Source organism: Filicampus tigris, chromosome 13 (genome assembly GCF_054856515.1).
Source record: "Filicampus tigris isolate MCC_2025a chromosome 13, RoL_Ftig_1.0, whole genome shotgun sequence".
Classification (NCBI taxonomy): domain Eukaryota; kingdom Metazoa; phylum Chordata; class Actinopteri; order Syngnathiformes; family Syngnathidae; genus Filicampus; species Filicampus tigris.
Genome location: NC_141229.1, coordinates 6,424,474 through 6,451,357, shown reverse-complemented (window position 1 = coordinate 6,451,357; position 26,884 = coordinate 6,424,474). Strand labels below are relative to the sequence as shown.

General features: G+C 42.5%; 1 protein-coding gene across 6 annotated transcripts in view; it reads right to left on the bottom strand.

The window, feature by feature from the left end:
* Nucleotides 1-1,737: 1,737 nt before the first annotated feature.
* The window catches only part of fermt2 (FERM domain containing kindlin 2), a 42,520-nt gene continuing 17,373 nt past the window's right edge, over nt 1,738-26,884 (bottom strand). For 3 of the 6 annotated variants that reach the window (XM_086049522.1, XM_086049520.1, XM_086049521.1), the window contains 15 exons: nt 26,176-26,409; nt 19,441-19,569; nt 17,085-17,117; nt 13,441-13,666; nt 13,260-13,362; nt 12,868-12,975; nt 10,701-10,835; nt 10,367-10,416; nt 9,801-9,925; nt 9,592-9,698; nt 9,265-9,483; nt 7,051-7,071; nt 5,477-5,601; nt 4,248-4,389; nt 1,738-3,801 (listed from right to left, as the gene is read on the bottom strand). In XM_086049522.1, the coding sequence (XP_085905648.1) occupies nt 3,628-3,801; nt 4,248-4,389; nt 5,477-5,601; nt 7,051-7,071; nt 9,265-9,483; nt 9,592-9,698; nt 9,801-9,925; nt 10,367-10,416; nt 10,701-10,835; nt 12,868-12,975; nt 13,260-13,362; nt 13,441-13,666; nt 17,085-17,117; nt 19,441-19,569; nt 26,176-26,409 (1,931 nt within the window). In that variant the 3' untranslated portion in view covers nt 1,738-3,627. Of the gene's footprint in view, nt 3,802-4,247; nt 4,390-5,476; nt 5,602-7,050; nt 7,072-7,093; nt 8,321-9,264; nt 9,484-9,591; nt 9,699-9,800; nt 9,926-10,366; nt 10,417-10,700; nt 10,836-12,867; nt 12,976-13,259; nt 13,363-13,440; nt 13,667-17,084; nt 17,118-19,440; nt 19,570-26,175; nt 26,410-26,884 lie in introns of those variants that run through there. The other 3 variants (XM_086049523.1, XM_086049524.1, XM_086049525.1) reach the window with 3 other exon arrangements.

The following is a 26,884-nucleotide window of genomic DNA, read 5'->3' as shown; positions in this document are numbered from 1 at the left end:
TGTTTTGATGTGACTCTCAAGTGGCCACATTGACTAATGATGTCAAGCGTTTGGCTAGGCCAAAATGAGATAAAGTGTTATTAACACTTAACACTGTTATTGGCGTTAATGCTCAGGGTGATGCGTTGTTTTTCCTGCATTGGCTAAGACAAACTATAGCAGGGACGTTGCAATATCACAGTTTTCTACCAAATTTTTCATAGAATGCGATTATGACTTGATGCATCTGAGGACATCAGCTGGTGTGCTCACACAATCTTCCCCGTGACCTTTTCATCTTATTTGTGCGATCCACTCGGGTAACCAGAAAGGTGTGATATTGTCTCATTGCTCCGCTACGATGAAAATAGGCCCGCTCATCTAAACGTGCAAATTGAAAAACAAGGTTGCCCCTCTTCAATCTGTCGTCTATCATCACTCCTGTGTGCTGTTTGATTGGTGTTTACACACTGGAGGGGAGGAAGTACCTATTTGGGGGGCGGGGAAAGTAAAGGAGGCTATACTGTATGCAATGTACTGTACTCCCCTCTGGTGGAAAATCATATTATTGCAAGTATGATGGGTATTTTTTAAGGGATTTCCCCCCCAGTAATCTTACAACAAAGCTACAAATGTGACTTTTCTTTCTACAATTACATCAACTTGAGGAAAGAAAAAGACATACTGTCCCTACATCCCAAAGTGAAAATTGTGACAACAGTCATAATTCAAGTGAATTTGAAGAAATCATTGATGTCCTCACAATTACAACAAATTTCAAGGGGGGATCCCTTTTATTCACCTGATTAGGTCCTCACTATTACAATGATTAACAAGAGGAAGAGAGTGATATTTTTAGTGACATTTTTTGTTTTTTGGGGGAAGGAAAAATTCAGACAAAAATAGTCGTACCTTGTTACGTTAAGAGAAGTTGCATAAATGACTTGTCTTCGATCACAATATCTGAAAATTAATTAATAAAAAGTAAACCAACTTTTCACAGAATTTGAGGAATTTCTGAAAACACTTTAAAAAAGATGTAGAAATATTACATTTCCTTCCTTACAGTTACAACAAATGAGGAAATAGTTCTAGTCCTATTTTTAGAAAAAAAATTTGTCAAAATTATACGAGAATAGTCTTACCTTTTCAAGAAAAGTGGCAAAAACTTAACAAAATTATGCAAAAACTATGGCTAATTTCCTCACAATTTCAACAGATCAGAGAAAAAAAGTCCTATTTTAGAGAACCCCCCCAGAAATCTAAAGTCCTAAAAAACAAAAAATGGTAAGTTTGTGAAATATTACATTTTTTTTACTTTGTAAAAAATTATACAAGGTGCACCTGTAAGACATCTGTAGAATAAAAAAATAAAATTATATACACACACACACATATATATATATACATATATATATATATATATATACATATACACATATACACATATACATATATACATATATATATATATATATATGCATATACATATATATATATATACATATACATATATACATATACATATAGTCTTTTCTAGATTAAAAAATAAAATAAAATCACAGATGAATCTCACAAGAAATAGAATAGAATGTTAAAATTCAAATGTATTGCATGAAAAAAATATACACACACACCCCCCCCACCCCCCCACACACATATATAAACACTAATCTTATTTAAAAAAAAAAAAGACCTAAGTAAATTTTGTGAAATTTGTTAAGTATCATGAATTAACCAAAATAATTCAGCAATAAGTGAGGCGTTAAATAAAAATTACTTTTATTTTTTTTAAAATAAATGCATGTTTTTTTACAGTCAAAAACAACCCAAAAAACAAACAACAGGGCATGCAATGTTGCTCCTGACACGAGAATGACAAACAAAAAAAAAATATATGAAGTGAACTTCTTCATATTTCATCAAACACTTTTCGGACGACAACAAAAAGCTGCAAAAGTAGTGTTTGCGTAAAAGAACATATGCATTTCCGTGAGTTTAGGATATTTTCATCTTACCGTGATGACAGTCATGTTAAGAACATACACGCGCGCGCTCACACACACACACACAAAACATATTTACCCCTCAAAGCAGAGAGAAAGACTGTACAATTCTATAAAAGCTGTGTTTTTACATTAGTTACAAAACAAATAATAATACTTCATTTTGCTTGCATAATTGATTGTGGGCCTTTGCTGGTGTGTTCTCATACAATTCATAATCAGAAGAAGAATAATACTGTGGCGTGAGAGACACGTAGAGGTAATATGAGGATTACTTAGACGTCCGTTGTGTGAGAGCGTATTTATAAAAAACAAAACAAAAATATGCAGATATTAATATTTCATATTAATTTTGCTTGATATTAGAAGCGGTCCAGCTCCCTGCCATAATGCTTCGTGCAAAGTGGACACTGTCTTTTAGAGTAACATAGGCCCAAATTAGATGCGATAATGTCCAAGTGCTTACCGAGAACTGGTGGGTTTTAGGACCTGGGGGAGAGGCTAGGGGAAGACATTTGAGCATGTACTCCATATCCTACTAGTACACTGAATTGTCCATACACTAGTATGCTCTTTGTCCTTGTTAGTAAGACAATTCAATTCACTAGTGGAATGGAAAGCACTAATAGAATGAGTGTCTAACTAGTGGCCTTTTTTTCCATGACTGTATGACATTCTTGTGGACTGGTATAACAACTAGTGCTACTAGTGAGACAAAACTGCACAAGATGCTACTAGTACTGCTAGTGCGCTCTAGTTTTAAATACCGGTATGTGTGTCCTTATTGTTCTACTTGTCTTACTAGTGAGGTCAAAGACGTGTCACGAACTAGTTGCCTAATGAACCCTATTTGTAGCACCAAAATCCAAAAAGTAGCCTAGCTTGACTAGTAACAAGTAGCTGTCCTAATACGCCCTGATCATTCTACTAATGCACCCTTGTCATTTTTTTTAGTGGAGCACAGTGTCTTACTAGTGACAAAAAAGACAGCTTTCCATATAGGCTTGTGTCACAAACTAGTAGCCTCCTGGACCGTACCAGTAGCACCAAAGTGACAACTAGTAGTTTTGCCTCACTGGTAACATAGTTGTACTACTGGTGCACCCTCATTGTGCACCTGTCGACTGCTCTTGTTGAGCGCATTAAGACCCTTCAGTGCACTAGTAGGAAATGGTATAAATGCTCAAATTGCTTGTGTCACACTAGTAACCTCCTGGATCCTACTCAGAGCACCCACTGGTAGTTTTGCCTCAAAAGTAACAAGTAGTTGTTCCACCACGATATAAGAGTTGTATTACTAGCGTGTAGAAATGTCATACAGTGGTGGAAAAAAAACACAACTAGTAAGATACAGTTTTTCTACTAGTACACTGAACTGGCTTGCTATATCCAGATATGAAGGATATTGAATAAATATACTATATACTATTCATTTGATATCCATCCTAAGGCCCATGTACTAGTACGCTCTTTGTCTTCTTTAGTGGGACAACTAAATTGTACTTGGTGAGGCAAAACTGCACACTACTAGTGCCATCCAATTCAACTAGTTAGCATGTAGTGCACGCTTTACTAGTGGGAACCAAGAGCGTGGTAGTCCATGGAGCGTGCGGGTGGTCCCGACCGAGGACGTGACGCGTGGTCAGACCCACCCGCTGGTCAGCTTGTAGAACATGTCGTCATCCAGGGTCTCGTTCTGGTCCTTGGCCCGCGTGGACAGGAAGATGTAACCCCCGATGAACTCGTGGACCACCTTACAATCCACCTCGGCGCAGATGAACGACAGGCTGGGCTCGTCCGCAAACTCGACAGTCACCTGCAGAGGGCGCCAAAAAAATGTTATTAAAAAAATGAAGACCAGATGACAGACATTTTGATGCAATTGAGCAGACAGTCTTAACACCCTAATTGTGTTTTAAAACTAGAGATAGACCGATTGTCGGCCGGGCCGATTACGGGGGACGATATTTGGCATTTTGGCGATTATCGGCATTATTGTTATTCATTTGGCGGCGATATGCGATCAATCAAAAACAGAGTTCTTTTGGCTCTGATAGCCGCAGCGCACGTCGCCGTCTGCGGCGTTGACCCGCCCACAGCACCACCTGATTGGTCGGAAACCCTCATTTGAAACCCTAACCCATACTTGGAAGCCCTAAATCAATTCAAATTTAAAGGCCAACCCATGGCTTGAAACCCAAACCCATGATTGAAACCTGAGAGGAGACGGCAGGTTTTTTAAAAAAAAAAATGTGTTCTTACCATCTTGATCTCCCAGTTGACGTTCCACTGCTTCATGTTGCTAAAGCGCCAGGTCTTGATGGCGTCCCCAGTGCCGGCGTCCATGCGGATCAGACGGTTGTAGGTGATGCCGATCAGCTCGTCTCGCTTGCCGCCCTGGAACCTGATGGCAGCTGTGTGTCAGCAAAACCCTCCCTAGCCACTGCATAAAAATCCCTTTGTAGTGATTAGGGAGTAGAAAATGGGTGAATGATTTCCAACACAGTCACCGAGTTGGGAATCATTCACTACTTCAAAATCACTATGCTGAATAGCGAGTTGTAGTAAACTTTTCAGTGTCGGGGGGGGGAATATTCAAAGCTACCTGGCCCTGTGTGGAAAAAGTACAGGAATTAACTGTGGCTAATCACATTTTTTGGAAAGCTAAGTTCATTTTCACTGACCACGCCCAAGCAGTCACCAGACCTGGTCAATCTAGAAATCACTTAAAAAGGCCAAAAGATGTTTAAAAAAAAAAAAAAAACTGCAATAAAATCGCACAAGCCAAAGAAATGTAATCAACAACAGATGAGAAATAACGTAATCGATATCTGTGATTGATGGAACCATCAATTCTGCTCTTTACCAGAAAACCCTGAGGGAGAATTTTTGGCCAGATGCGCACTTCGTTCTGCGGCAGGACAACAGTACAGAAAGACACCAGCAAGTTAACTTCTTTTAAAAAAATAATTAAAAAAAAAAACCTAAATGGAGGTTTTGGAGGAGCCTAATCAAAATCTGTACTCGAATCCTACTGAAAGGCTGCAGCACGATCTTGAAAACCCTCCAGTGTTGTTGAACTAAAGCAATTCGGGAAGGAAGAGTGTGCCAAAAAAAATCTTCACAGAGATATGAGACTGATTGTCGGTTATGCAAGACACTCGATTTCAGTTGTAGCTGCCGAGGGTGGCCCAACCACCTCGTTTTGGGAGAAAGTACTTTTGACACAAGAACAGTTAGCTTTGAATAGTTTTTTCCCCCCCTCTTCATAAATAATATTTAAAAACTGCATTTTATGTTTACTTGGATTATCTCTGTTTGGTATTTACATTTGTTTGATAATTGGAAACATGAAAGTAGGGTAACCATGTGAAAAAAATACTACCGGTAATTTGAGAAGAGGGCGAATACTCTCTCTCCCCCCCCCCCCCCCTTTTTTTTTTTTTTTTTTTTTTTAAACATCACTCTGTCTAGTCTCGAGCTAATCGTACTTGGCCAGGAAGTGAGTGATTCCGAACTCAGGCAGCGACTGCCACGCTTGGATGAAGCGCATCTTGGCCTCGATTAGACTCATCTGGGCCACATTCTGGTGGGCTTCAAGGATTCGGGCCGAGATCTGAAAAACAAACACGTGCGCACAGTAAATACTCTCCTTGTTTGCTGACCAATCAACGAGAGCCATACCGGGTGAAACCAGGCTGGACGAAGGCGCCGAAGGAAAATCCAACCCGTGCAACACAGCATGCATGGACTGTACACCCGTGACAACGCTGTGTTTGTACACCACCTTCCCATGGCACTCGTGTATAAATGCACCCTGTCTTGAAACCCTACTTTGACACTGTAAACATGTCTTGAAACCCTTATTTGACACTGCCGAGTTAACCCTGGTTTGAAATCCTTACCCTAGTTTGCAACCCCAACCCTATTCCAATTAAAAACTGGGACCTGGGCTTGAGGCCTTATTTCAAAATCCGACTCTGAAACCCTAAACCCGCCTTGAAACCCTATTTCAAAACTCTACTTTTAAACAATAATTCTGTCTTCTCAAAGCCTAATTTGAAACTTCCAAAACTAGTTTGAAACCCTATCCCTGGGTTAGGGTTTCAAATAACCAGACGTGGCCATTACGGTTTGTCACTTAGAATGACTGACGGGCACCCTGGCCGCTGATGGATGACGAATGACGGCCCAGCAAAATTGAGTTAAATGCCCACCTCAAGATAGGGTTAGGGTTTCAAACTAGGGCTGGGGTTGTAAATTAGGGTCTCAAACCTGCGTTTGTATTTGGGGTTCAATGTCAGGTTATAAAACAGGGTTAGGGTTTCAAGAATGGGTTACAATTTAGAATGATGGTTTAAAGTCGATGTCAAGACCGTGACAAATTTCTCAATCCAAACTTCATCCACTCTTCTATTGGAAGCAAGTGTCGCAGTCCGTCAAGTAAATGACCTTCCAACATCACAACAGAGGTCGCATCATCTAATGATCTGATTGAAGGATGCCCTGTCGTTGTGTCAAAGCGCTGTGCCAATATCCCGCATTCACTGGGTTCTGTATAAAAGGCACAAATGTCAGTTCTTCTGCTACACCTCGGATTTGGCTGGTTTTCGCACGATCTCCGTGTGAAAGAGTCTTCTGTGCCTTTTTACGACTTAAGAGTAGCTAAATCAAGAAGACGACGCTTCCTGTCTCTTTGTGCGCAGGGACACGGCTCTTTCGAGCTACTTGGAGCCGGTGCGGAGTGGAAAGTTGAGCTCCAGATGCTGATGAGCTTTACATCCCCTCAAGGCATTTAGCGGTCGGATAAAAGCCGAATCGATGCGGGCGGACGGACGACAACAGTGTGTGGAATTAATCATTGAAGCAAATGATCTAGTGCATTAAAAATGTGTCCGGTGGTCCTTTAACACAGCGATGGGTTGCGTGTTAAACGGGTTAGAGGCTACATCTCACACGCTGGCTGCTATTTGACACTAAGATGTGGTTACATGAGAGGAGGCTACTAGCTACAAGTGGTCAGGTTATCAAACATGCACCCGGTGGACACTCAGAATGAACTTACCAAATCCCTGATTAAGCCTTGCTGGAGAGGGAGGACAGAAGGGATGAGAAACGGAGGAGACAGAATCAAACCGATTGAACGCAGAAAGTCAAGTCGGTGTAGTAGGTCGGAAAGAAAAGAACAGGAGTGGCGATTCAGAGCGATGTCTGCTTCGTCGACGTTTAGTCAGCGCAGAATTGTTCACATCTTGGACAAATTCAACTTTATTTTGTGGCTCATCATTGTGTTTGGGATAAATTCCTCTCAAACTCTATTTGAGACACTCCCGTTTTTTTAAGTGATAGTTTAGATTTTCACATCATTTCAAATAATTCCACAGCACTCACAAAAGAATGAAAAATGAGACGCAAGTAAACTTTTCTAGATTACATTTTTTGTGCCGATTCCGAATCTGCCCTCGATTTGTTTCCCTAACACATCAGCTTTTCATTATAAGACTATAACAATAATATAAGATGAAATAGAGCAATATATTTAGCAATATTTATGAATTAAGGGTTAGCAACAGGTGGAATTTCTTTCTGAAACGTCTACATAATGCATATTGTTCATACGTCTTGCTCGAGCTTTTGTAGGTCGAACAAAAACATTTTTAAAATATCTCAAATACCTGATGTGCAAGGAAAAAAGTAAACAAAAACCTGATGTGCAAGGACAAAAATGACTTTTAAAAAAAAATTTATTTATTTATTTATTTTTTTAAATCGTTATTAAAACCATTTCTGAAAATTTGCTATTCAGGACCCTCATATACAACAGTACTTAGTTCTCCCCAATGTTTTATTTGGTATAGTTGGCTAAAAAGGTTAGTGATATTAATTTAATAACGTGATAATTTACATACATTTTGCATGTTGACCCTTTCTGGGAGACAGCATTATCATTAGAAGTATTTTTAATTTATATTTCCTCATCATATTTATTAGCATATGATATTACTGACATTTTCCCACTGCATTAGAAATTCCATGAATCTCAATTCCAGTCCGGCGACTATATGGTCCATAACACAAAAAGTAATTGTTAAAAAGCATTTTAAACATTTTAATGCTGCATTTCCTCTTAGACCCACAAGAGGGAAATGTAGAACAAGTGTCACACACAAGACTGTTGGCCATTTGTTTTTTGAACCACACACACACCCAGGAAGTTGATTGTTGATGGTGTTGTTATTTTCTCTTCTCCCAACATGTTGTGCGCTTTGGACGGGGAATTCCTGTGTGTGTGTCACTGGGATGTTCTGCAAACAGGAAGTCCTCTTTGGTGGGGGCTTTAGGGGGATGGGGGGAAAAAAAATCAAAGCTGACGTTGCTTTTCCCAGGAAGTTTTCGCGCACATTACTCCCCATTTACGGGTCCTCCTCTGACCCCCACCGTATTAGCTGCGCTGCTCACTTAAAATGAATCACGTGAGTTATGGGACTTTACTGTAGTCCACGTTTTTACTGAAATGAAACCACATGGAGTGACGAGGCTATGGAGACCACCTCGCCCGACTCCTAACACATTGATGGCAGTCGTGTACTCAGCTGTTCCCAATGCGCACGCAAGCACACAGACAGCTGATGCTTACATGCAAAGCCACAATTCATTATGGCTTACATGTGACAAATTTGCATGGGAGTAACAACGAGCAATGGTGGGAAGTAACCAAGTACAAATACTTTATTACTGTACTTAAGTAGACTTTACAGATACGTACTTGCGGGTTTATTTTTCCGGCATTTTTTTTACCGCGAGTCCCTACATTTGTAGACAGGTATTTGTACTTTCTACTCCTTACTTTCTCAAAATAAGTTCAGTACTTTTTGGAACCTCTGCAAATGACAACGTAAAAAAGTTTTTCTTTTTTTTGCCATCTCCGAAAATAACGCCTTTGTCTATCAGTTGCTCAGTAGGAGAGGAGGGGAGAGCATTCCAGGGTAAGACAACGCTGATGCCAGGAGGCGCCCATCTGGGAAGCATCAGACGCCTCTCTGTCCCGACCCGCTCCCCCGGCGGAGTCATCAACAAGTCAACAAGCTCCCACTAAACACTCACACCGCCACAACGCTAACCGTCTGGTGCGTCACCGAGCACACACTGCTTACTTGGGAGACACTCATTGGTTAGCGCATTGTACCGCTAGTGCTTTTTCATTGTCTCTCTATTTGCTCCCACTCAACTGCGTATTGTCCAAGGGTGGCATCCACACGCGCACGCGACAAGGACTCACCTGCTTGTTCTTGTACTTCTTCAGGTAGCGCGGTGACACCAGGCACTCGGGGTTGATGTCCGTGGTGATGGGCTCGATGAATTGCGGGTCGGGGTTCATGTGCTGCATCTTGAGGAAGGACAGGATGTTCTGCACCTCCAGGTTGTAGGAGCTGTCTGCCATGGTCTTGCCTTTGGACGCCAAGCGGCAGGCGGCCATCCAGTGGGCGTACTGCTTCTCCTAAAAATAATCGGAAACGATAATGGAGTACCACAAGACGACACGGAACCCAAATCCAAATGTTCCAAAATGTGGCACAAACGGCCCAAGACGGCGGCGGGGGCTCACCGTGTCGCATCGCAGCCAGATCTCGTTCATGCCGTCCGCCACGGGGATTAGCAGCTTGATGTTGAATTTCTGACCTGATATATTCACGTCTGGGGTCACCTCGCAGCCTACAGCGACAGCACAGCGTTCGATTGTGAGTCGGGAGTACATATAGACGCCACGTGCATGAAAAGGACACTTTTGTTGTTATTTTTTTAATGCATGTGCACCTCTGAGGTTCATTTGGTGTGCAGGCGTCCCGTGCGCCTCCTCTTTACTCTTGTAACAGGAAATTGTGATGTCTTTGAATGTGCACCAGTACTGCTTGTAGCCCTTCAGTGTCAGCTTCTTGGGTCTGGGAAACGCATCATACGTAGGAGTTGATGTAGCAAGTTTCAGAATTATCGCCGTGCGCACACAGGAGGAAGGAAAGCCGAGGTTGGATGTAACAGCATCAAAGAGGAACTGTATTTTCAAATCAACCCCAATCGTTTTATGCGACCCCCTACCACCCATCCATCTCAAGATCCACCAGCTTGTCAGCAAAAGCACAAAGCCAGACGGAGTAATTATGCTTTAAAACATGCTTACTTTTGAACTTCAAAGCTAAACAGAAAGGCCTTTGGCAAACAACCCAAACGTGGATCTTAAACAGGCCTTCGTGTTCGCAGACTAGTTATTTAAGGCCACTTCCCGCTTCCTGCTTTTTAGATAAATGCACCGTCCGACCCCCACACTTGATCATGTTTTCTGAATGAGCAAACTGTCTTGTGGTATCAGCTGGCGGTGGACTTACTTGAAGACTTTGACGTAGTCTGCTAGCTCGGGAATAGACGTGATGTCACCCTGTGGGGAAAAGAAAAAAAAAAGAAAAAAGGACAAATCCAAACATCAATGTTAAGCCAAAGCTGAGAAAATCCTAACAATGAACAAAGTGAAACGATGTCATGCTCAGCTGAGTATCGAGCTGTTTCATTTGGTTTCAACATCAGTGACGCATCAAGGAATGCAGACGTCGAGTGAAAGTGCAGAAGTGGGATTGGTTAAACGGTTTTTCCCCGTCGGAAAAAAAAAGAATTAGTTCCAGGCTGGACTATAAGGTGAGCGCCCTTTCGCGGGTGTTTGCCTACCAGGGCGTTGGACGTCTTGCCTCCCTCCAGCGTGATCTCCAAATCGGAGAGGGCGGCGTCCACCTCGTCCACTTCCTTCTCGCTGTTGTTCATGTGGTTGTCCGACGACATGATGGACAGCTTGTTGATGTGGTACTGGCGGAAGAGAGGGAGGACAGTAAGGACGGGTTACACTCCATTTCTGGGAATCATGAGCTCCGAATTTAATTTGTTCATTGTTGTAAGCACACAAGTGACTCAAACCGCTTGCATCTAAAAATCAACTTTACCCATTGAAATGATTTGGAAATGTTTCAACCCTTCAAATTCCAATTTGTTTTCACAATGCACTGGTTGCAAAACGACCATGAAAATGATTTTTTTTTTTTTTTAATATATACTGTCAATAGGAGTTGATTTGCTGTATTCGAGTATCATGTGATGAAAGTCGATTGATTGGTGACATCACTGATATTTTTTCAGCATAGCAGAGTGGTCCCAAAATTTGTTGTGCCTTGGAGCGGTTTCACGTAAAGACATATTTCAATTGACCGGCAGAGACAAAAATTAACAACAACAAAAAAATAAATAAAATAACAATTACAAGTGAATGTCGTGATGGTAATTAGTAAAAGTTCAACCACTAATTCTCAATAACACCCGATTTTTTCCTCATTTCGCTAACAGTGCATTCTTCCTGCAGCCGGCAGAAGGTAACAGTTCTTAAACTCACAATTGTCACTCATTTGCTCCGCTGGAGTGCAATAAGCCATTAAAACACCTCTTTTGAAGCCTGAAAGTTTTACATCAGCTATTTCATGTCATATTTTCAAAAGTGAACACAATTGAGCCAACAGGTAGCTGAAGTTGGAAATTGCAAAATCAACATCCTTAACCCAGAAAGAATGCTTGACAAAAAGAAGGCGAGGAGGACACAAATGACCAGCATAGAGCTCAAAAGGGAGGTGACAAGTAAAAGGGTAAGCATCAACGTTAGCTACACTAAACAAGTTGTTGACAAACAGTATTTCTAATGCCAATCCCCGAACAGCTGTCGACCCGTGAAACGCACACAGACATTGTCGTAATTAAGGTTAGCCAATGTGGGACAAAGGGCGCAAATGTGACTCATCGCTCCTCTACGGCTGCCTTTTAAACATTTGCGAGGCCTGGCGAGGTTGTTTCCTGTTAGCTGCAAAGTTCAAAACGGCGCCTGAGTCTATTTTCTAACACCTGATTATCTCATCTCAATGTGCCGCCAACAGTAGCCGGCGACGTACTGAATGTGGGAATTGCGGGCTCTTTATTTAGACTCGAGTATCCACCTTCCCCTCTCGTGAAACCTCAGCCAACTGCGTGAGCTCATGCAACCCTTGATGAAAAATAGTATCAAACAGTGGGGAGCGTCCAAACACCCAAGTCGGACTAGCGTCTCTCCCGAGTGAGGAGTAACGGGAAACCAGTTAATTATAACCGCGCAGATGAAACTTTTGAGTGAGAACAGTGTCCCGCTGGGCACTCGTTGGTCCAGGGGGGGGGGGCAAAAACACAGCATCCTGTGGCTCGAAGATGCTCTATAATTAACCCCAAGGGTGAGGACAGGGTGGTGCCCTAAGGAACCTGGCACCCACACTTTTTATTTTTTTTTTTTTTAATGAGGGTTAGGGTTAACCCTTGTATTGTGTTGGGGTCGAAGTCGAACCGTTTTTAAAGTCAATTCTGGGGTCAAATTTAACCCGACACAAGACAAGGGTTTTTAACACTGCAACTGATTTTTAAAATGCAAGGATAAAAAATAAATAAATAAGCAAGCATGCTTTATTGTATTGTATAGTGTGAGGCGTATGGTTACAAGCTTCCAGGAACTTTCAAAGTTCGAAATTTTCCACGGATATTAGCAGGAACTTATGGGAATTAACAGGAATAAACCAGATATTTACAAAATTGGTTGGCTTTCAATAGATGACAAATATTGTTCACTATAAGTCATACTAATGCCCCAATTTATAAATATTTCAAATTATGAGCAGTCACATGGTTGTTTCTTTGTGAGCGAGTTTCAGGTTTACCGCCACTTCAGCAAAGTAAAAATGAAATGGAGCAACTAAGGTACTATAATACCATCATCATCATCATCATCATCATCATTTCAACTGCTGACAAAGCATCAAAGACAAGTTATCTTTACCTGCAGCGCGGCAAACATCATCATTTCCTCCTCCGTGCACTCGATTTCCTCCAGCAAGATGGCCCACTTGGACTGCTCGTAGAGCTGGTTCACCCTTATGGCGTCATACTGGGGAGCGAGAGGTTGTTTACAGTAGTTAATACACGCACCCAAAGCAGGCTGGAGTGTAGAGTATGGCAGTCAAAAGGGTAGACAGACGTGTGGAAACTTAAAAAAAAAAAAACTACACAGTACAGTGGAACGAGTCTTAATCCAACTAACATCCCAAAACTGATTGTGTTGTGTTAAGAGTATCATACAAATACTGTACCACAGTTTAAACTAAAATCTTAAAATCCTAAAAAAAAAAAAAAAAAAAAAATCTGTGGAGGCTGTGCTTTATGGACAATTACCTTCGGGTTGAGGTCAAAGAAACTGTGGTATTTAAACCTTAGCAGCAACACCTCGTTCTCCTTGACATCCTGTTCCATCAGAGACCGGGAGGAGTCCAACCACCTGAACAGACGCAGTTGCAGTTGTAGAAAAACCCTCCAAGATATGGTGCACCAAGCAAATAAATTAGGTTCCCCTCACCCCTGGTTGATCTTGGCTTTGTCCAGTAGAGACTGCGGCTTGTAGAGCTTAACCAGGATGTCTGGGGAGGCGATGGGCTGGCTGACGGCGAGGATGCCGGGGTTGCCCTCCGACAGGGGGCTGTCGCCAAACCAGGCTGACGTGGGTGACAGCGGGCTGCCGTCTCGTGAGTCGTACGTGGGCGTCATGGTCTTGCTGTACAGGCCCGGGCTGGAGTAGATGCTTCCTGAAAGTCATCCATTCGGGGGCTCGCATTAGAAACCTGCGAGCCAAATCAACTAACAGTGGAGCACATAAGCTGAATAACGTTGTTCATTTGGTGATACGAGCATGAAATTGGAGAGTGATATATTCATTGTAGGGCAGACTGAGAAAAAAAACTGGCAGACAAAAACAACACATCCTACAACACGTACCGTGAAGAAATGTCCACATATTGTTTTACGAATAAGCAAAAGTGCGGTTAATGAAATAATTTCTGTCTTTCCTTGCCAAATTGTTCACCAAATAACTGCCTAATATGCCATGTACCGCAGTATTACTACATCTTTCTCAATACAACTTGATTTTTAACACTATTTAATGTCTTTAAGTGTGTATCTATACGTTTAAAACGTGTGGGAATCGTAAAACTATTAGAATTTGTAGATAAACTGTTTTTTTTATAAACATTTTATATCCCAGCATATGGGTGGGTCTGGAGTCTGCACTCTGGACCGATACCCTGCCAAATAGAGGGGTTCACTGGACATAATGAATCATTATCGTTTAACATAATCGTATCACTCGTCCAATATCCTTTAAATCCTGTGCCACCTATAGACTATCCTGATAGCTGTAGTCATCTTTTAAACAGTTTCTGGACGTTTTCAGAGCACTGGTGGCCATTTTAAAAGAAAAATGGTGGTCATTTAGGAATTTTAGATGTCCAGCACTTTTTTCCCCCCTCAAATAATGACTTAAAAGGTTAGCATTCATACCAAATTCCATGCTTGCATCATCACCTGAATGATTGCCCTCAAATCATGTTCAGCTGCTCCACTATACACGCAAGTGCACACTGACAAATACTGAAGGTGAACACTCTCACACTTATTAGCAGCCCAGCCATGTACCAGCTCCACACGTTGCAGATGAGTGGCTTCAATAATGTCGTCCCGGTGGGATTGACGTGGATCGGCATGCACACGATGCACAAGATGATCAGGGTTTACCCACTTAAGGGGGTACACACAAAAGATTGCCAGCACCAAAAGAAGCTTGGACAGCTGTTGGCTTATCGTAACTCCACTGCAGACTCAGAGGATATAGAGTATTTGAAATAACGTCCGTTTGGACAAGGCTGATTCAGAGCCATGGGATAATCAGGCATTTGCCGGCTTTTGTCGGTAAGAGGGAAACCACGCTGGAAAGTTGCCAGATTACCTTAATGTGTGTACCCCCCCCATTGTGAGTAAAGTGGGGCAGGAGTGCACTCCACGCAGAAAACTACATCGCACAACTTGGCACAGAGGGGAAGCGGAAAGCTTTCCGGGTATATGAGCCAAAGCACCTTAATATTGAACAATTAAGTGTGTGAATCTGATCCTGTTGTTTCCGTCAAACATTGTTACTCCTCCATTGTTGCACCCCTTCTGTTGAGTCAACAAGCAACACTGGAGTGAATCCCTCCTGAAATCAGGAAGTGGACTTGGTTTGGGTGTCAAATGGAGGTCATGAGAACAGGGTGCAAGCTCGTGGGGGGGGGGGGGGGGGGGCACATCCTCATGCACTCCTCGGTGGATTTTCTCTAATGCCCAAGTTCAGCGGGTCAGGAAGAGCCCTACCAGTCACTCCCGCTTGGGTCTCTTGAGGAATCCAAAAGTGGAGATTGTGTACAAGGGTGAAAATCCAGTTTGAAAACACAACTGCTCCATCCTGTTTACAAATTCTCTGATACGCGAGTCAGTGTGATTTGAAATGCTCACATGCATCAACTCCCGAAGACTCCCACATATGGGATTCTAAGATGGACCACCAAAGGCTGTTAAGACTGAGATGTAAACTTTCTCACTCCTTAAAATGATGGAATTTCCGCTAAAAACAGCTTTTACAGTGAAGATCTCAGAAAGCAAGCTACTATATTCAAAAGCTTGACATCCACTGTATGATTGGGCCTGAATTTTATATTTCAAAACTGGATGGATTTGGTCAGTGATCAGGCAGAGTTTATGAGAAATTGGTACATCTGAGACATTTGATCTTTCAGAACCAAGCTACTTGCATTATACCAAACGGAACAAGGACGATAAGATGAACGATGACTTCCGTGCCTGTTTCGCACTTATCAGTGAGCATTTTTCCAATATACATTAAGGTGGGAGGACTAAGTTTTCACAAGCCTGTTTAAGCAGATGGGTTGCCTTCTGCCAGTCATCTCGCACAAATGAGGCAGAAATCTCTCTTACACACACTTTCCGCACAAATCGGTACACCCAAGCGGTATAACAGCATTTATCTTCCTTTGCCATCCACACAGAACCAAGCAAGGTTCCTTTCAAGGAAAATGTTACACCACGGGTGGCAACTCCAGTCCTCAAGAGCCACTGTCCTGCATGTTTTAGATGTATCCCTCCTCCAACACACATTTCCCGGCCCTGGTGTACACTTTCACACGCAGGATCCCGAATGAGATACCTACAGGAGATGCTTCATGAGATCCGTGTCAGCGTCTGGCGTGACATAAACCACAGTGACAATTACTTTCATCACAACAAGGCGGGAGAAGTGAGTGTCAGGTGTTAAACTTCACGCCCCTGTTCAGGCTTTCCGCCATTATCCTTCCATACTTGCGTCAATACCACTTCCGATCATACGTCTGAATATGGGAAATTGCCGTCAGCCAGGAATGACACAGCTTTTTCCAAATTGGCATAACCCACACCAAATAAATAGACTCAAAATGTATCAACATTTAACACAGAACAACGCACGGCAAAATACTACCACAAGTGTGTCACACCCTTGATCCGACTTTTCTGCTACCCTTTTTCATAAAGACACCCACCGTCCCACATCTGTTACGCCACTGAGACGTCCTCCAAAGCTGGGGGGACTTCAGCCAGAAATTTGGTTGTCATATCCTCCTTTGCCTTTCAAACAGAATCAACCAAGGCAGGGTATTACCTCACCTGTGTGCGCACACCATAATTCGCAGTCTCCTCAATTTTTTTCTCACGGCTGACATTGGAGGCAAATAACTTCATTTTTTTGGTCTTGTCTTGCTTTTACAATTAGCATTCTGATCCCCCCGATTGTAAAAATGTCTTCGAATGGACTGACAGAAACTCATTGAAATGCATGCTAATAACACCTAAAGGACTTCTGTTCAATCAGCGGTTAAACTCATACAAGCGCTTTGTGATTATTTGTATCAACAACAGCGTATGCCCAGCTCAAGAAGTCCGAAGCTCTCATAGAGTCAGCTGACTTGCCCCTCAAAAAAAAAGTCAGACGACCCGGACTATTGCGAGCCCTGCGAAGGTTATGGATGTCATGTGATCTCCACACGGCAGCTGTGGTAGGGGTGGGGATGAAGGAAAGGGAAGAACGTTGGTGAGGAAGCAGTGCTGCAGAAACAGGAGAGGACAGAGGGGAAAACTTACCTTTGACGGGTCCGATGTATATTATCTCAGAGGCTAGGACGAAGACAGAAAGGCAGGGGAAAGAAAGGACGGTGGAGGAAATGTCAATGGGAATATTCAGGATACTTTATTTTAAGGAGGGAAAGAAACAGAAGTGAAAGGAAAAAAGGATGAGGAGATATTGGTCATTGTCAGGGGTGAGAACGATAGTGACTCAAGTTAGCCTATTGGCAGAGGCATGGAAGGTCCACCCATTCCGAGACACTTATTGAAGTGTCGGAACAGGCGAGGCATTGTCATGTCAGTCCCAAGTGTCCATGCTGAGCCATGTCCAACAATGTACTGGCATGCCAGACAAGACCCTGGAGACTCGAGCTCAAGTTTTAAAATTGACTCATTTTATGTTCTTTAAAGTTCTTGGCACTAGGTATTTTCTGCATTTAACAAGATAGAGGGTGAGGTCTTCAAGTGGAAATAATTAGTCATAAAACCTCAGTGCTCTCCACAGACTGTTATTTGTGGCTCCTACCATACGGTGTGGGTATGCAATTATTGATGTTTAAACATCATTTTCAAATGAGGGTATGATACAGAAATTCTCTTCAAAATAAAAGGTGGGAAAAATAAAACTTTGGACTTGACTCATTATTTCCGTCAAAATGGAGCACAACGCTTTGCGGCGACAAACGGAGGCACTGTTGATTCAGTTAAAAATTAGTCTGTTGTATACGGAAGTACACAAAGTCAGCTAAGGGAAGTGGAGTTACAAACACGCATTGCTCATTTCTACAAACAGCGTAAGTTAGATAATTCAGACTTGACTGATTAGTTATATTAAATGGAGTGCACCGCTTAGCAAGAATATCACAATAAAAAAAATAAAAAAACATTTTTTTTAAAAAAAACAGTACTGTATTAACTCATTAGCTGCCAGACATTTTCAGACCCTCTTTTGCCGTAATGTTTGAAAAAAATTTGACAAAAATATAAATAAGAATGGCTGGACTGTGAAAAGACATAAAAATGTTTTGGGCAGTGAATGAGTTAATTTGCTTAGGACGGTCGAATCACATTTCCGTTTAAAATTCAGACAATTATGTTTGGAATTGCTCTTTGATTCCGTATCGAGTTGTTGGCTGTCTAAAGAAGTCAGTAAAATTTGAGCGATGCTCAGACATAACTCCTCGTGGGGCAGTGCTAATATGCTTCAGAAGACACTGGCATGAAAACTGGAGTTCAACATAGTTTCCCATTAAAAATATTTCAAAACAATGATTGATTGTGTTCTTTTTCCCCCAATGACAGATGAAGGAACTTAAGGAAAAATGTCCATCCCAGCTAAGCGCAATACTGCACTGAATACATTAAAGCGTAAATTAATCCAAACATTTTTTTTTTCCAAGAATATTTAATTATATATAATTTAATGCAGGCCCACTAGTTGAAACAAGGCAATATGATTAATATGAAACACCCATGAGGGTCTGCGATGTCAATTTCAGTCGACAGAAGTGACAAAATGGCCGCCCCCGGAGATGGCTAAAAATGGGTGGATTTTGTTGGCAACTCATATTCCACAAACACATTAATCAGAATGCTGTTTCAACTACTCGGCCTGCATAGACCATATTCTTAAAAAAATTATGTTTGGGTTGACTTCCGCTTTAAGTGTGCAGGAGGAGTAAGTGACCACGTTGTCTTTGGAAGCGATTGCATCGCTTCCTCCCTCATTGTGATTTCAATCAGGAGAGCCAGGCTAACCGGCCAGGCCCTCACACACGGGACGAAATAACGCCTTGCAATTTGGCTAGCTATAGCATGTGATCTGATGGGGGAAAGGAATTGTGCACATTCTTGTCGTTAAGTGAACCCTTGGCACTGTCAAAAAGAAATAATATATCTGTCCATCGAGAGAAAACGACACCCTGGAGGAACTGTAATGACGAGGAATTTTGGGTGTTGCCGCCGTCCTCCATTTAAAAAAAAAAAAAAAAAACCTTTTTGCGATACCGATTGCACACACAAATGTATGATCTTTTTCTGTGTGCTTAGGTTTAATGGTGAAGGTGGCACTGACCCCCTTCCGGCGCCCACTTGGGTCGTAACTCAGCACTGACTAGGCTAAAGCGGGGTGGTGGTGTTGCGCAGCACAGTCGGGGGTTTAAAATGGCAGCGTGACCAACTATGTGTGGAATCTCAACCATCCGTCATCCTCCCCGCCAAGGAAGCCAGGGTTGCAGAGGCCACGCAGGGCTCGTATATTTGGATCAACGCATCTTTGGTGGCTGTCGGACCAAAATTCAAAATGGAGGCACTATGGGAAACCATCTGAGCATGACGCGTTTTAGTTCAGGGCAAAACATCCTTAGTGACTGACCTGATCCAGGGGTTAACAGCGGACCCTCCAACTCCAAATCATCGTCCTCGGCTTCCTCCAACTTTTTCTTCTTCTTTTTGGGATCACGCGGCTTGCGCAGTAGAGATAACTCCTCTGGGTGACGGATATCTGTGGCGAAAGATACACGATGAACAATCAACAGGCGGTTGATTGTTTGAACCTAAAGGGAAAAGTCAGGGTTTGAAAGGCCAAGATTAAGCATGTCTATTAAAAAAACGTGTGTAAAAAAAAAAAAAAAAAAAAAAAAAAAAGACTATGGCGAGAGCCAGCATAGGGACACGAGGGAAGATAAGAAATTCAGAGACAGCTGCAGCGCGCGAGGACTGGAAAAATGGCAAATCCCGTTTCTCAAGGCCTCACAAATCTTTGCTCGGAGTGTAATCCCCAAGTGAGACAGGCCAGACAACCTCAACCATCCCACCCCCACTTTCAACAACCATTTCTCAAACTCGCGCACACACGCAAAAGTGCTATTGGGTTGCTGCTGAACAGTAGAGCTTTAAACATATCTTAAAAGTGTGAGTGTGTGTGTGTCTGCGCGTGCATGTGCTTGAAAAGTTCACAATTTGATATAATGACTAAACCAGAGCAGCTTCTTTCCACTCTTTTGCCCCCCTTCTTCATGTCTCGGAGGCCAGGGAAGCATCAGTGCGCATAGGCAGACATGTCACAAGATGGTAGGCTCGGGGGGTAGAGGCGAGGTGGTTCTAAATGTGTCAGGGCCAGAGAGATGATGTCAAGTCATGTAAGTATTCAAATACGTTTACCACTCGAGAATAAAACTTAAGTAAAACTGCTCACACTTTGAAGATGCCCAACAGACAAAGACCTTGTGTGGTCCAATCCACGCCATTGTTAGCAATTTGACATTAGCATCCGCTTGGTTAAATGAAGTCAAACTACTCATCTATGGACAAAACACTGGCAACCACATTCACAATGGAGAATTTAGAGGCTTGAGTGAAGCTAACATGCATGTTTTTGGAATTCTACACAGGAAGGCCAAGACTGAGATTCGAACCCAGAACCTCATCATTGTAAGGCAGGATTGCTAACCACTCGGTTCCTAAGCTGCCCCCATTCCAGCTTTGCATATTGTTCTGAGCAGCAACGACTTATACGCGACTATCGCCTTCCTTCATCGCAAAATATTCTCTCTTCGATGGTTATCGTCACACTTTTCTCTCCTCGAGGTTGTCATCACATCCTCTTTGCCACCGCTTTAAATGCACAGCAAGCCGAAGTTGAAGTCAACGTCATGGTTTGGAATGTACATTTTAAAAGGTGTCATTTTCAGTGAAACTCAAAAATGTTTGGACACAATTTCGGAGGTTCCGTTGTATGTCGGTGGAACTCGGATAACGGATGGCGGCGTGTGATTGAAGCGTCTGTTTAGGGAAGCGTGAGCAGAGGGAGAACATGGTAGCAAGAAAGCTCCTTGTTTGCTTTGTGTAACTAAAGCAAAAGCATTCCAAGGTATTAAAAACTACCAGATGGGAGTACGCTCACTCTCACTCGCTCTCCCTCTCTCCTCCTCCGGCTTCACTGTTGCGTTCAAGCACAATCCCTGTGCCCTTATACAGCCATGTGAGTTGCAGGCGTGCTGCCGAGCGTCAGGCCCACTGAGCTGGGCTCCAACGCAAGCGCACACACAAAAGTCTGTGTGTGTTTTGAGAGACACGTGGCATTTTGACTTGCGACTGAGGGAAAATGGGGGTGAAGTAATTGTAATACCACTTTTTTTATTATTATTTATTTATTTATTTTTATTTAACACCAACCAAATGATGAATATATAACCCAATGTCGTGTGTAAGGCGCTTAGCTCAGCAAGCATCCAAAAGGTGATTTGCTTTCACTTTTTGTAATATCACCAATGATTGTGTTTATTTAGTTACTGTTTCATCAGTAAAGCTATTCAAAGTGCACTTGTCAGTGTATACTTGACCACTTGTGGGGGCTATATTAAATTAGCTAACAATGATGTGATTGTAGAAGTGCAATTGTGGTATTTAAGCAAGTTCTGCTTTACAGTAGACATTGCACTTTGTTTCTGTGTGAAATGAAATGTGAAACAATTCCAAACTTTGGAAATTGTCTTTTACACACTCTTTCCCCTTGGCTCACCACCATCCTGCTGACTTTTTTTCTCCACAGAGTGGTGCGCGAGTCTGTGGCAACTATAAAAGACGTACACGGAAAAATGATCACTGCGAAGCTTAGAGGCAGAGGCTTTTCTTCGACTTTTTTTTTTTTGTTTTTATAAATCTAATGCGTAAGGATTTTTTGATTACTGTTTTTTTTTCTTCTCGTGACACCATCACAGAAGTTAACCAGTGATGGCAACGACCTCTAAAAACCATAGAACAGGAACAAACGTGTACAGAACAAAATGTTCGGTTTTAAGGTTACTAACAGCAGTCAACTTATTTTTACACTTGCATGACAGTTAAGAATGTTAAAATGTTACATTGAGAAAAACTTGTGTTATTAACTTTGACCTTAAGAAGTCCAACTAATCTCATTAGCAAAATGATATGAATGACTATTGTGTTTCTTTCTTAGAAGCAAATCTGACAACGAAAAAAAAAAGTCTCCCTTTGCTGCAACTTCACGAACTTTGGTGAGGAAAGAAAAAGGCCCTAAGGGTTTTTGTTTCTGGGAAAATTCTGACAAAAAAAAAAAAACCCAGCAGAAGCAGAATTTACATGGCAGAGAAACAATAGAGATACACGTGACTAACTGCTCCCCACTAGTATTTTTCTAATTTATTGCTGACGGATCCAGTAAGCGTATGTTGAATTATAGGTTCATAATATTTCACATGCTAGCGGGAAAAGGTTTACCGACACATGCCACATACTTGCGGCCTAGAGTGTTGACGCTTACAAAATAAACACAACTAGGTCCATTAGCGGAATTGACACCTCCAGAAGAAGAGTCAATCTTCCATCCTGCAGACTTGTGGCAGTAAGCAGGCCTATAGCCAGAGCTGAGGGCTTGACTTAGTTCCAGCAGTGAAAAATAAATAAATAAATAAAAAGCTGTGCTGGAGATGTGCGCTCTCTGGAACACATGATTCACTGCGGTGACTAAGGCCAATCACGACACCATCACATTCTAAATTTACAGAGCAAGACCGCAATCGCAGATAAAAAAAAAAAAAAAAAAAGAAGACCCTAAATGGACTAAAACGAGGGTTGATTGGTCCTTTGCTGATGTTTCCCTCATCTACCTTAGCTGCAAAGAGAGTGACTCACTCGGCTTCCTGGCTGTTGGATCAATAACACTGGAATCAATTAAGACGAGACTAATAAACTGTAGACTGAGAAATTCCAGTCAGTTCATATGATGGAAGAAACATAATGCTACCATTACGTTGTGATTTTCTGGTCTACAGAACTAGATCAAAACAAGACCTCCAAATTCTGAAAAAGTTATTCAAAGGGGGGCAGAAATACCGAGAGAATCAAGAAAGTGGCAAAAAGGCTGACGATGTTCATTAAAACAGGACTTTGAGCTGAAAGCAATGCACATTTGGTATGACAACAGAGGTCAGGCACCCTAAGCAGATGTCAAATGACGGGCCGTAAATTTGCCGGACCACCAAACATGAATTCCAGAATGCCAAAAAGGTCTGTCCTAACACTTGAATGGCAACGTACACTGGAACCTCCGACTTCGATCACTTCGTTTAATCAACCTTTTGATACCAAAACGTGAGAAAATATATCCCACCTCAATAAACTTAACTCAACACATTTATAAATTTATCAGTATGAAAACGAATCTGATATTACCATTGTGGATGGTGGACGTCATTGGTGCTGACTCATTCGGTCTGATATATGATTACAAAAATTGGAGAAAATAAATGACTCACCTCAGTAAACTCTTGATTCCGCTTGGTAACGACCATAATATGATATCATAGAATAATGTAATCATAATCGTATATCACCATATTTGTGGTAGGTGCCATTGCCGTTGATTCACTCAATCTGACTCGAGATTCACACAAATTGAGAAGACGCCCAACCTCAAATAAAGCCCTCTTTAGTCTGCTCAGTAGGGACAATATGCCTTCAACTGCTTACATTAGCCACTAGCGTAAGACAAAAGCTAGTGATGCACTTGACATCCAAAATAGATTATTTTCTGGATTAACGTTTATTCATTTCCTTTGTTTTGAAATCAATACAACTCAAAAGGTGCTGGCACAGATTGTAAAGTTTCATGCCTTAAGAGATTGGGATTTGCTTGCTGCTTGCAGGCCTTTTCTACAGTGTGCGTCTGACTTCGCACAGATGCTAGCTAAAGTCCTTCATGTGGCGCTTAAGTAGAGCAACCTGACTCTTGTTTACGTTAAGTGGTGGTACTCAGCTGCGAAATAGAAGAACCCTTTTTTTGCTGCACCTTTGGACTTGCAGCTCCGGTCATGCGTTAGTCACTTGTGAAGACTCAATCATGAGGAGGTAAACAATGGCGCTCTGTGCGGGGGTTTATAACACGGGAAAGGTGACTGAAGTTAACTCTGGGATGTCTAGACAAGACGAGCGCATGTCTGACTAGACAAATGGGTGAGGAGGTGGTTCTAATTAGTGGCAGATGGGTGGTTTTTGTGGAAAACACACACTGTTGTGGAACAGCATCATAAAATGTTATACCCCACAAGTTTGCCATTGGCAACATAGTGGTTCACATACAGAACCTGATAAAATAGACGGATGGATGCATTGATAGATGGGTTCTTTGACGCTGCTTTATTGTGAAATGACATAAATATGTCATTGGGATAGAATGAGTTAAAGTAGAGACACGGTCTTGACTGGAATGGGCACACATACTGTAATCTCAAATTTCTCAAAATGGCTGCCAAAGTCCCCAAGCTGTCTTGCAACTTGCCGTCCAAGTGCCGAATGGAAAATAGGTTAAAACGGGGGCGGAACTGTGCAATTTCTACAGTATGTATCAAAAGCGCAGTGTTCTCATCAAAGCCTGATAGAACTGTGTCCGTGTCGGACTGTCCATGAACGTGGGAGAAGCCGTTTTTACGATGGGAGTGTTCTTTGGACTTCCGACACTTATGAACGGGAGTGTACGTGTTAATGCGTTTTGGCTGGTGAAAACGCAGCTGGAAGGGAAATTACAGTTTGTTTACATCGTAGAATTGGAGATTGGTGCCAACCAGCGCTCAACTTTCTGCTAGACTGTTTAATATTTTTGACTTCCACTCTTACTAAGAGCACATTCGTCTCTGCATTTTGCAACCAACGTATCAAGTGCCGCCCTAACAGCCAAATCTTGCAATGACTCGGCATGCACCAAGTCTGCCAAAGACAATTTGTCCTGAATTTTTAAGCGGCTAAAATAGATATATTACAGACGCATTCCCAACCAGGGCGGCCCCATCTGAAGCTACGGACCTGTTTTCTACCATTCGTTGCCTCCCAAAACAATGTTTCTGTGTTGCTACACTCCATAAAAATCTGTCATTTGCTCTTTCTGTGCCATCGCCGGGAGGAGCTTTCTGATGAAATAAAATGCTTCATTGCTGAAAATTTCAAAGAGAAGGCTGGTAAAAACAGGAACACTGGCAGATGATACTGCCTGCCTGTTGAACGCTGTCAACTAAGAAGGACGCAACAGGTGTGCTGTGACACTCCATGATGGAGAGATTCATAAGGGCCGCTGGAGGCCAAGGAAAAGTGGGCAATAGAAGGTTAAAGGTGGTGAACCAGGATAGTGTGGTACCAGGGATGTCAGTCCCTGAATGAAGCAGAAGAAGTACAAGCAGAAAACGTGAAAGGGGGCTTGTGACTTAAGGCCAAGGAAAGTTAGCAGGGTAAAAGGTGTGTGATCCCCTGACTCTGAGGTCTCAGACAGGATAGTGTGATGTCAAGTCCTTTCACATTACCAAAGCTCCCATGTTTACTTTCTGTGGGGTTCTGGGGTTGTCTATTTGCAGAGACAATGTTCTGCTTTACAGTTCTGACATGGCAATTTTGCAAAGAGTCTGTGTAAAACGGACTATTTTGCCAAGGCCAAGAAAAAGGACAAAGTCATCGGTTAAGGGACAGTGAAATCAACTCCCAACTAAGGTGATGTTGGGTATTTCAGCCCTTTTAACACTGTCAGGTGTCACGTGTCTTGGTCATTACTTAATTTTAGCAAAGGCCCTCGTCCCTATCCACATCTCCATTGAGTGGTATTCTTCGCTGAGGGAACATCGGCCAGTTCCATCCTGGTGATTGTTGAGAAAAAAAAAAAGTGCAGTGTGAAAAGGCCAATAAGGGTTTTCTGCAATACTGTGATAAGGGTGTGAATTGAACACCTGACAGAGACTCCTCCCGTCCTGTTGTGTCGAAAGGAACGTGTTTGTCCACGAGAACCTATCCAGGCATCCAACCGTGACCTCATCCACCCTCTTATCTCTCTTGTATTTGGGAGTAATCCTGCGAGCGGGCGTTTGATATTGCATGATTTGCACTTGCCGTGTTCCAAGCCAAAAATGATAATCTCTGTTTCCCAAATACAAGCGCAAGACAAGATGGAGCCTGGGTTCCAAGAACATGAGTCGAGAGAAAACAGTGCGCTACCAGTTGGCAGAGCTGACTGAGCATGTTGGGGAAACATCAGTGGCGGGAATTGCGGAACAATGCATGATTCTGTAATATATTGGGGCAAACAAATGAATGATAACGCTTCACTTACTGAAGGTCTTGCAGATGTCGGAGACGGCTTTGAAGACGCGGTCGGAGAAGTTGACTTTGACCTTCATGTGCTTCATGTTGGGCAGCTGCAGGCGCAGGAGCTTGTGTTGCGGCGTGAAGAGCAGCCGGGCGTCGGCCTGGATGCCGTACTTGTCCAACGTCCAGTGGGTCTTCAGCAGCCATGTCTTCTTCTTCTCCCACCACAGCGCGTGGTCCGACCAGTCCTTCTTCACGTCTGGCGGCGGGAGTGTAAGGTTAGCATTTAAAACTTACAAACAACAATGGATGAGCCATTAAAAATTGTAACCTCTGCCAACGCTGCATCTAATTCTTGAAACAGGATGAAACGTCGCAAGGGTGTGGATTTTTGGAGGCTCCAATGTCATTGCTTTCATACAATGGAATGCATAACTCAATGACACTGCTGGCATTGGTCCAACGTGTCAACCAAATGTCCCTTCTGGGTGGAAGATCATATGTGGGGGTCTTCCAAAGAGTATTTGTTAAGTCAGTGTGAGAGAGGAGACCAGAGACTGTGAAAACTAGCGCTTGTACAACCCGGGGGGATATCATCTTCAGACCTGCCGCTTTGTTACAAAAATCGCACTGTGATCGCTGAAAAGCAGGGATAACCCACGCAAAACCTAGCATTTCTTCCAGGCTGTTGCTCGGCAGCCACTCGACATGATGACAACGTAGCCCCGCTCTCA